Source organism: Carassius auratus, chromosome 31, assembly GCF_003368295.1.
Source record: "Carassius auratus strain Wakin chromosome 31, ASM336829v1, whole genome shotgun sequence".
Lineage (NCBI taxonomy): Eukaryota > Metazoa > Chordata > Actinopteri > Cypriniformes > Cyprinidae > Carassius > Carassius auratus.
This window is the reverse complement of record NC_039273.1, coordinates 77,112-88,991: the sequence shown is the minus strand read 5'-3', so window position 1 is coordinate 88,991 and position 11,880 is coordinate 77,112. Positions and strand designations below refer to the sequence as shown.

The window sequence follows — 11,880 nt, the reverse complement described above, 5'->3', positions numbered from 1 at the left end:
TGTGAATAAAACCGTTAACGTAAATGTTTGCTCTTTATGAACCCAAAGATCTTCGTTTTGAAACTCAAACGGTCCATTATAGCGGCTGTAGTTCCAGAACCCTGTGAAGTGCTAAAAGTGTTTCTGTACAGCACTCTCGTATGGTTTTCGGCAATATTTCATGTTTCCTCCAGGTGGCGCCATTAGCTCAGTCTCTCAGGCATCGCGGGGTCCAGTAAAGAGAAAATGGCTCCTCTGGTTGAACTCGAATTCCCATCATGCACCACGAACGACATTTGCCAAAATTTTCCGTTACGTTAATATTGAAACAGTCTAAAAATAATCCTCAGACAATGATGATGCGAAACATTGTCATCCATAATTATTCTGTGCATATATAAAATCTACAAAACTACAATATTGTGTAAATAATCTTTTTAAATATCTTATCCATTATATATATATATATATATATATATATATATATATATATATATATATATATATATATATATATATATACACACATTTCTTCCTATAGATTTTTACTGTCGACACGGTTTGATTTTTTTTTCTTTTGTTAAGGCGCGCGCACGCACACCATAAGAAATCTCTGCATCTCTGTATTGTCTTTCTTTTTTTATTTATTTATTCCATATTAGCCCCAGTAACGTAGAAGCACTGCGTCCAGATGTCAGACTGTGTGTTCGCATGTTGTTTTCTGCGGAATAAGAGCCGAGAGCAAAAATCTGTCGCACATTTTCTGTTTGAGTTCACTTCATTCTGTTATTGGCTGTTGCTCCGTATGAAACAAACACGAATGACAAGTTGCATTTACTTTTTGCATTATCATTTATTTAATAAATACAACATGTAATGCATTTATTAACTGCGGTCATTATTTTTCAGATTGTAATACTGAATTAAAACTGCCTATTTTCGATCAGCAGTCGCAGTTTATTTGTCTATTTCAGGAATTATAAGAAAATAGGATTCTTGAAAATGCATTTGGCCATTTAACAAGAATAATTGTATATGTGATGTGGTTTAATATGTGAACCCCTGTTTATGATGGATGTGCTGTCTTTAAATAAATCTCTGAGAGCTGGACTCGACTGATTTATTGTTTTGTAGATTTATTCTCTTTTGAAAGGAAAAAGAAGCACGGGTTTCATTTTTTTCTTCTTCCATATCACACAAAACCAAAACAAACAGTTTTACAATATAATTTCACGCTTTTCTTTATTCTTCAATATATTCATTTTCACGATATATGATAACGATTTTGTGATATACATTCCATCTTTTAAACCACAATAACACAACACACACGGTTTTATAACATTTCCACAGCACCCATTGGATTGCACAAAATGAAAAAAATGTCTTATGCAAGTCCCTTGATTTCGATCCAACGACGTTATAATAAATCTCACCGAGGGGAACATGAACATTATTAATAGTTTTAAATCACGACATTTGATACCCGATAAACAACGCTTTGCTCAAAATTTAGTTATTTGAGTTGGTGGATTTTTAAATTTCCATCATTTTTTCTGGAATTTCGTTTTCCTTTTCACTGTCTTCACGTCCAGCTACTCTTTCTTGTTCGTTATTCGATGTCTTGTAAAAATACGTGTCTCTTTGTATGTTTTCTGACAAAGAGCAATTGAAACGCAACGTGTGAATAAAACCCTTGTTCTCTTCTGAATATCTCTAATACTGCATGGACATCATACGATCAAAATGCATAGATAAATACTTCTATTCACCGTCCAGTATGCTGCCATTATTATTATTTTTATTTTCTATCTTGTGCTCCGTTTTGGTTTAGTAAATGCAAACGATAATAATCAAGAATTAAATGTGTCCCCATCTCGAATTAAGGAAAACCCATTAATTTATTTGAAACGTATTCTACTGTGTTTATTGCCATGGCGTTGGTGTTTTTGTTCTTTAGCGTGTATTGCAGATCGTACAGAGGAGGTTTCCTCTCTCACAGCATTGCTTTGCTTTGCTCAGTCTTGCACTCGGATGCAATGAAATGGTTTCTTCCTCGATTCCTGTGGAGTCGGGCCAAATCAAAGCCCAAATAAATTCACTTATAAACCATTTTCTCACTTAACAACAAAAATATAGATTTGCTCTGGTATCTATTTGTGTAACGCGCTGCTGTCCAAGGCATTTCTCATGAGTAAAGATTTGCATTTGCACTGATTTATTTATTGTGTGTTAAGCTCAGATTTAAATGATCCTGGGTTAAATGCTTTTATATTTTATTTATCTTCTCTGGGGGAAACTTAATGGTTTGGTTATCAATATGTGGGATGCATAACACTTATCACCAAAAAAAAAAAAAAAAAACCACTGGTCATTTTCCAGACTAATCGGACAGGTTGTATTTGTACGCCTCGATCAGGCCCTCGACGGAATGGATGAAGCCGGAAATACTGCATATACCCCCGATCACAAATATGGCGACGTCGAAGAAGACCTGATGCCACAAGAGCTTTCTCCACAACAACTTGAGATGGAATAAGCTGGGGAGGAGAAAGCACAGACCCGCGCCCGTCAGGCTGCCCGTCAGACCCATGAGGAGCGCGAAGTGTGGCACATAAATAGCCATGAGCATAGTGAACACAACTAGTGCACAGCGGAGCGAAAGACCCCATGATTTGAGACGCCCGTCGCCCCCGTAGCAATCCGGGAAAAACGCACGCCCTCCGTCTTGGAAGAAAGTCTTTTCTAGGACCTCCACGGCGGCGAAGAACGGCAGCGGGTACGAAAGCAGCGCCTTGGACACCAAGAAGAGGTTAACGACGGCTCTGATGCCAGATGGGAGGTTGTCGGTGATCACCTCCTTGGTTTCGTCGGCCCACGTCAAATAAGCCACCAGGGCGAACAGGCCTTTGAGGATGCAGGCAGCGATGTGAGTCCAGTTCATCATGCAGTGGAACTCGCTGGGCTTCTGCATGTTCCCCTCCAGCGAAGGCAGGAAGATCTGGGAGGTGTAGCTGAAGACGATGATGCCGATGGAGATGGGGAACTTCTTGACGTCGATGTAGAACTTCACCTTGTCCCAGGCCCAGTCTCGCGCCCTGGACAGACAGTAGGCGATCACTAGGATGTTGATGACGAAGTGCGCGAGGGTGCAGAGCAAGCTGAACTTGGACACAGCTTTGAGGTTCTTGAGGAAGGCGCAGGGCAGAAGAGCAACGGTGGCGATGATGGCCCAAGACCTCTGGGACACGGGGAAGTTGGGGAAGCTGTTGTACATCAGGTTTCCGCTCACCACGACGTATAAAATGCAGGTCATGACCAGCTCGATGATTTGAGCCACGTTGACGATGTGACCTCCCAGTGCGGGGAAGCGTGGCGCGCAGCATGCGTTAGCAATATCCACATACGAGTCTCTCACTCGTACCAACTGGCCGTCTTCGTTTTCTTCGTAGAGGCAAGCGATGAGGATTTTCCCCGTGTAGCAGCACACGACAGCGGCGAATATAATGAGGAACAGTCCGAGATATCCTCCGTGGAGAATGGCGTAGGGTAACCCGAGAACAAACATGCCCTGGGGAGATAAGCAGAGCATGGCTTTATATAACAGAACACACGTTTACTCAGTTCACCCATGCATTCTGTTCTATTCTAGACAGTTATACTCATAACGGTCTTAGTGTTTTTTTTTTTATGGACTTGTGAATTTGAAAGGTTCTGTGGGGCTCTGTTGAGGGAATGCGCCATCATCAGCTCCTACATTCACTGCAGGTGTGATGGAGCATTAGAAATGCAGCTGAATTCAGTCCGACATTTCATTTGCTGTGAGCAAAGTCACGCTCACCTCATTGTGTCGTCATCAGGATTAATCAAATGGGCAGGGAGTCACGTCACTGACGTCACTCTTGATATTAATAGCTGCAATTGCGCACGATTTAGTATATGAGGTTTTATTGTTTAAGTATGCGTTTTTTTTCCATTATCCAAAAGTTATTTTTTAGCCAACATTTTGGAACGGGTTTTTCAATCGTAAATTGTAATGGGGACATTATACGCACGTCAAAAAAACACATGCAAACCTCAGTATAGAAATGCATATTGAATGGACTGGTTGAATGTTGTTTTATAAAGCTCAACTCGTTGATAAAGGTCCTTTAATATCAATCAGATCCCCCGTGACGCGACATCAGCTCAAGAAAAATCTACGCCATTAAAGAAACGTTTTGCTTCACAGAGGACTAACCCTTTAAAGAACCCGTGTGTGTATTTATATAGTTAGGAAAGCGTTTCCACGTAACATTTCCATATTGATTAATACTAAAAACTTTAGAGTGTGATTATTTATATCTACATGCATCGCCATGACGCGTAATGCCTCCTCACCTGGATCGCATTGGTCACGTTCCATCCTGCCTCCCAAGCAGTGATTCTTGGCTTGTCCGGGCTGCCTAATTCAGAGCAGAGTCCTCCGTCTTTGGACGCGGAGGGCGGCGGACCCGTTCCATCCCTCTGGTAATGACTGTCCCCCTCGCCCCCCGTTTCCTCGCCGCCCTCTCCACCCATTTGCTCGTTTTTAACGATGTCCATTTGAAGCCCCTGCCTGTGGTCATAGTCCAGATCATCGCAGTCGACGAAGCCCAAAGCCTCCTCGTCGGTGGCGGCCTGGAAGCCCAGTCTGGCGAACATCCCACTCACCTTCGCCTGAGACTTATTGGTGACCGTGGTGGCCGCGTTGGACAGCTTGTTAGAGATCTTGCTTCTAATTACCGTAGCCATGATTGCTCTCCTAAATGAGACTCGTGTTCAAATACCTCTACAAATGTTTTTCTGGATATATCGAATTTAGCGTGCGACCGGAGTTCTTTGTCTGCGCATCAACGGAGCGAGAAGAGAACTGACTCTCGTGGTGACGCGTGTTCGTTATCTCCACTTGTGACTGAAATCACGCCTGGTGTTTTTGCTTATTCCGTGGTTCATGTCACTTTCAGACGTAGATGATGCCTGGCACCTGCATCCTGTTCGCCAGCTCCTCTCTCTTTTTTCTCCGGACTCTGATGCGCGCTTCCCAGGCGAGACAAAGTTTAATGTCCAGTGCGTAAAGGAGAGCGCTCGCGGATTTTTCCGTTCTCTGTATCCGTGGCACGGCGTCGAATCCTGCGATTCAGTGGCCGTCGCTGATGCCAATGCGGTCCACGGGAGCTCGGGGGTGTTGAGAGAGAGGCACGTGTCACCGTCAGCCTGCCAATGCCGCGCGCGCGTCTCCGGCTCCCAGTGCGCGCGCTACTCCGCACCGACAAAAAACTGGGTAAAGATTTGCTGCATTTCTAGGGGAGGTGCTTGCAGGACCCCATCCTCCTCTCCACTCTCATTATGCCCAATATTCTTGGTCACAACACCCAATGGCATCCGGGGTCTCTTATGTTGCATAACTTTACGAATATATAAACCATCTCCACGCATCGTACGAGGTCTTACATGGACACTACAAGTGTTCTAGAAATATTCTTGTTGTGTTTTACTGTGCATCTTGAACTCTACAGTTTTTATTGCTTCAGATGAAGGTTTAGCACTCATTTTCAACAAGAGGAACCGTGCCACCCTGGAGTTGGTGATGGAATACTCTTTTGAACGGATTTAAAACCTTCCTTCATTTGAAGAGGGAATGAGCAAAAAAAAATGCGTCGCTGATTTGAATGAGATATTATTGGTTTAGATTTGTAGACGATTTTACATTAAGTTATTTCAAGTGTTGCGTTTTTTAATTTTATTTTTTATTGTTATAAATAGCGAGGATATTTCTAATGGATTATTTGTCTGGGTGCAGAAATATTGTGCATTGGGCTGTTGATCTGCTTCATGTTCTCGGACTCTTTTTAAAGTGAATGAAGATGATTTAAAAAAAATGTTTTTAAGCGACAGTCTCTTTTTTTCACTGATGGAATTTCATCATATTCATGTATATTTCTAAAAGCGTAGTTCTGATCGATCTGTGGATTCCTACAAACAACCGGACGCTTTATAAAATCATTTAGGCCTATATGAGCACATTACAGAGTTCATCCGGATCGAATTATTCACTATAAAATATAGAGGAAAAGGCTTCCATAAAATCCTCGGTTCTGGAAAATATGCGCAGTAACATTTCGTGTATTCATATTCTACATTAATCGGTAATCAAGACAATGATACTCGTGCGTTAAAGAAATAAACCTAGGGAGTTCTTTGTTTTGTTTTTTCAAATAAATGTTGGCATGATTACAAATATATTAGATGTCATGTCCTGCCATGCTTAAATGTAAACGAATAATCAAAATTATTTCTATTCGCTTGTAGGCTATATATATATATAGAGAGAGAGAAAAATAGTAACATTTATTACGTAACGAATTTATTGAAACTTTATCGGGCGATCGTAGGCTATGTTGACGTGATTAGAACAATCAAACGAAATTATGTAAATAAATATCGTAATTATTATTTAATACTCTGTGAATAAAGAAACACTTTGAAAAACACTTTCGGAAAACGGCCAATTTTACTGGATCTAAATGTTTCATTAATATAATATCTCATTAGGTGAAATAAAAATTCGGTAAATGTGATGCTAATTTTGATTTTTTTTTCATTAGGCCTAATAAATGTATTTCTAATTTATTCATAGTCTACATTATGCTTACATTGTATAGACTTATATAGAATTCGCGCTGCCCTGTATTCGCCATATCTAATCTGTCATATCAGTGGTTTTCTTTCCCCCGGAGATGTTCTGTTTCCCGCAGGCTTTGCTCGGCCTCGGGTTCCCGGTGGGAGCGGAAGGGTTAATCGGTGTTGCGTTATCAGGCGCGCGCAGATCCGCGGGAACACAATCAGGACAAGAACAGACGCACGCGGGCTTCATTCAGCGCGTTTGAGGTTAATACTAAGTTATATAAAAATAAAAACACACAAAGAAATAATTAAGTAAATAATCAAATAAAAACGTATAATTGTAGAGAAAACAAAAACGATGGTAAAAATAAGAGTGACGATAAGAATTATAATTTATAAGCAATGTGGTTACTTATCCTGGTCAATGTTATACAATATAAGATATAATAAATACCCCCATCATGCAATCGGACATCTTTTTCTCGACTTTGATCATTATGAAGAAAACAGATTTATTAAAACTAGATTTGCTAAACCTGTTCAGGATGTGTTAAATCACTCAAATTGATTTTCCTCACCTCCACAACCATATAACCATCATAATATCTTTCCCATTCTCCTCTCTTGCATTCACTGTGGGTGAATTATGTGTTTTTGGTAAAATTCAAAGACAGCATTTCAGGTATATTTTGGCATAGTGAATGTGATGGCACGTCTCTCATTCGTTTTATTACCCTTCAGAAAAATCATGGAGGGCAATAAGAGGTCAGGATGCTTCTCCCAGGAGCCTCTCCGCACATAATCCTCCATCTGTCCCCCAGGACACTGATCCGGGATCAGTCAGGTGTGTCGCACTGCTGTGTTTGTCAGTGATTCAATGCTATCTCGCTCCGCAAGGTGATCTCAAGCTATTGTTGAAGAGCAGCAGTGTCATGATTCTGTCTGTCTGTTTGTGTTGTCACGCTGGATGCCGGAGTGCTGAAACAAAAGGATTTGGTCTGACCTATCCTTTGTCCCTGCGCCTGCTTCATTCAGTCCTTTTTCTCATTACACACTTCACTGAGCAGAACTAGTGTAGTGGAGCGATTCCCTCTTCTTCTGCTGCTATATAGAGACAGATCATTAATTAGCTCCACACTAAACACTGATGCTGCACAGAAGGGACGCAGAGTAATGAGGCTTATCCTTCTCTGCAGACCAACTGAGCTCAATGTCATATCAAGAAGTGCATCTGAAGACTTTCCCAAAGCTTTAACTTCTTAAATATTAGGATTGGTCTACAGACATGCGCAGTATAGCTGCCAGAAACAGTACATCGTGCAAACACATTTCAGAGAATTGCATATACTTCAGAGACTGTTCTTCAGTTGATTGTTTTTCATAAAAGAACCATTAATTTAATCTGAAGAACATTTCCCCTCTAGAACCGGAATGGAAAAATTCCATGGATGTTAAAGGTTCTTCATGGAACCATCAATGGCAATAAAGAACCTTTATTTTTCAAAGTGAGTATATGCTTTGCATTGTATTTTAAATGAGAGCGAGGACTATTTTATCCTTATGTTTCAGATGTGGTATGATCTCCTCCGCATGAAGCCTCTTCTGTGGCTCAGCGAGGCAGAAAATAACACATAACACACTTCAGTTAGAGAGCCAAACTGAAAAGACATGTGTGTCTCTGGGGGCCGTAGCGCAGCGGAATTAGCCAATCACGCGCATTGGCTCCTCTCCGAATCCATTACTATTAGCATCACAATCCCAAGTACATCATTGTGCTGATCAGCCGCTATCAGAACAGATATGTGTGTTTTATAAGTGGAGTCACTAGATGCTGAGACTCAGAAACCAGAAACACACATGTGATGGCCCCTGATGTTTATTTCTATTAGACTTTCAAATGAATATTAAGAACAAAAATTAGCTTGAAAAGAAAAATATTTAAGTTTAGTTCATTCACACAGGTTCACCTAAATAGAGATATATTTTTGACTTTGATTGCTTTGTAACAAAAATGTATTCTAAGAACATTTTGTAAACATTTAAAAACATTATTTTTCATTATGTTCTTTAAATTCCATTCCATTATTCAAAGGAACATTCCATTTTGTGTGGGTTTTTCCCTCCAGAACATTATGGAAATGTTACTTTTGGATGTTCTCTGAATGTTCTGAAACAAGTAACATTTAAAAAAAAAAAAAAAAAAAAAACAGAAATGAAACTCCATGAACAATGTAAATAATGTTTTTGTGCGGTCGTTTTGAGAACATGATTAAAGACCAGGTAACTTAAAATTACTAGAAGAACGTTTTTCATATCACAACCTTGCCAGGATGTGTTTGAACAATAGAAACATTTATTTCACTGTATTAGCATGATTTATATGTATGTTTTGGCCATCTAACATTGAAATAAACCTGCAGATGATAATTCACTGAGGCAGAAGCGTGTTGAAAGTCTAAAAACAAAAACAGAAAAATCACATCCCATAACTCAAATAAATGTGTCCCTTTTAGCCATAAACACACACACACACACACACACACACACACACACACACACACACACACACAAACATGTGAGAGTGAAATCCAGGTGGCCTTGTGGTAACCACTTAAAAGCCTTTTCATTTATCCTAATGCGCCTGTTTAATGGCCTATTATGAGATCCCAGGAGAGATGTGGGTTATATTAACCCTGCTGGAGCAGAGAATGAACAGCTCTCTCTCTCTCTCTCACACACACACACACACTTCAGTCCCTCTCTTTGAACATGTCAGAGACAAGAGCATATATTCATACGTGTGTCTTTCCTTGTTGATTGCTGCTCTTGTGTTTTCCTCTGGCGCTCCAGACGGCAGTATTTCTAGCGTTCCTGACTCACTTCATCACCTTGTGGATTTCCTCTCCTTGTTCCCCCCCGCCAGGACACATTAACATTGTAATTGCCTTTTAGCCCTCTCCTTTGAACACAGTGTAAACGGGCAGTGCTCCTCTGGGATGGAGAGCCCGAGGCCTACACAATCAACACAGCAATCTGTTTCCATTATATGCTTCTTACAGCCGCGGCTATCAGCCTTTATAGACTGATACATAGACTGTGTGTGTGTGTGTGTGTGTGTGTGTGTGTGTGCTCATTGTAAATGGTAAACACAATGATTTCTGTATATATTGAGGTAGATTATATTCTGGTAAGGTTTAACATATATAGGCTAAAAGCTTTGATTCAAAGCATCTGCCAAATGCATAACTTTAAATATAAATCAAATGCAATTGATAAAACCAAAGGAGTTTGTGTTTCACTGAGCGCTTCAGTCTCTGGGTTCATGAATAAATGAAGAGAAACAACTCCTTTTTCCACATGGGACAGTTTTGTCCTGTTAAACAAAACAACACATGTTTAGAAATCAATATACGGCGGATCTGGAACTGTGTGGAAAACTCGAGCTGTTCACTTCATCTGAGCAAACAGAATTGAAATCGAATCGACTGTTTAAACAGGAACGACTGGTTTTGCTCACTTCTTATTTTTTCTCCTGGACTAAAACCCAAACTGTCCACGAGTGAAGGTCCAATTGAAACATCAATAATTACAGTCATTACAACACAAATGCGAGCACCCATCGAGATGCAGACCACCTGCTTTTAATAACAGTCCCTCATTCAAATGAGATGTAAATGCGTTTTCGTCTGAAACCACTGAGCTGCATAAATAAAACGTTCGCATAAATAAAATCTCACGAAATATGAAAGATGCGATCAGCGATCTCTGAGAGCCTCATTAATATTCAGAGCCGCGGCGCGTCGTGACGTCACCGCACACGCTTTCTTTGATTTTAATTGGACCGAGCAGGAGTAAAAAAGAGCTCTGTTGATTGTCAATTTACAGAAGCGAGCAGACACACAATAGTCTGTGTTCATGAATACAGTCTCTGCACATGATTCTTTATTGATCTATAGAGAAATAACAGGCCTGAAGTCTCCACACCTTCTGTGGAAATTAAATACATGCATTTTTTAAACATTTACTTAGGTAGTAACCTTTTGATGCTGAAATCATTAAACAACAAAGACAAAAATAGTTCATTTTTATTTTTCGTAAAATAGTAATTTACACATTTTCTGTCCTTTTTAAAGGTGTGAGTTACACAGGGTTTAAACATAGGTTTTCTGTGGGTTTTAAAGACATAATCCACTCTTCCACAAATCAAGACTCAAGTTTAAGTTCAAGTTTAAGAAAGTCTTAAACTCTTAAAGCTGTGGCATTAAATGATGCAACCTCAGTATTTCTGACTTATCTTCCATTACAAACATCTAAACATCCTTAAATCAAGATACATTTACTGTAAATGCAAAATTGTTATATTATTAAGTTGAGTTTTATGAGAAATCAATCAAAATGAAGCCAGCTTATGATTAAAAAAAGAACAAATATCTATCAGTGAGGATTGAAAACTAGTTTTCCCTTTGTATGAAGTTGATGTTTCTGAATCCATTGACAGATATTTGCTCTTGTTTTAATCATAAACTCTCGTCATTTGATAATTTTTTTCAGAAAACAATCAACATTTTGCTTCTTAGGCAAATGCATGTTGATTTTAAAATCTGGAAAACTAGACAAAGATACCGAGCACTCTTTGCAGTGTGATTAGAAGGTGTACAGTCAAATTTATTCTAGTGTTTGTAAAATGAATTGAAATGAAGGTAACAAAGATCCAATTTAGAAATGATATTTTAAAACTTAGAAGTTTTTAAAGATTTGTCCATCATGCATCAAAGGGTTAAACTTATTCTGTTTCATTGGCTATAGAATGTGCATGTCTATTATTAGAAGTCCCAGTTTTCTTTTCTATTCTATAATTCAAGTAAAACCTTTGGAGAGATTTAAATTATGAATGTTAAGGAAAGTCATATGAACCTTTTGCATCTGAACGAGGAGCATGAGTGGGTTCATGGTTTTCTCAGGGGTCTTTTTCTGTAACTGACCGGCGCTGGACTCATAGAGAGGGTCAAAGGCGATGGTCAGACCCGAGGGCATCAGTAAACGCGTCCCTGCTCAGTCCATCAGTAAACAGCACACTTGTGTTTGATCAGAGCACCTGAGGCGGCACTGTGAGCTTTTCTCTCCTATTGACCCATGTGTGAACGAAACAATTCAGACCAGTGATAGCTGTATGGATCTAGAGCTGTTTAATAGCACTATCAGAAATGTGTGAAAACATCCTCCATATGATGTCAGAAGTCGCATTACACTTTGGTT

General features: G+C 39.7%; 1 protein-coding gene across 1 annotated transcript; it reads right to left on the bottom strand.

Moving 5' to 3' along the window:
* Nucleotides 1-589: 589 nt before the first annotated feature.
* LOC113050100 (vesicular inhibitory amino acid transporter-like) lies at nt 590-5,255 on the bottom strand. The gene is made up of 2 exons (XM_026212784.1): nt 4,360-5,255; nt 590-3,550 (listed from the first exon to the last, which is right to left on the bottom strand). The coding sequence occupies exons 1-2, from the start codon at nt 4,750-4,752 to the stop codon at nt 2,363-2,365; spliced, it is 1,581 nt and encodes a 526-aa protein (XP_026068569.1). The 5' UTR covers nt 4,753-5,255; the 3' UTR covers nt 590-2,362.
* Between the last annotated feature and the right edge of the window lie 6,625 nt (nt 5,256-11,880).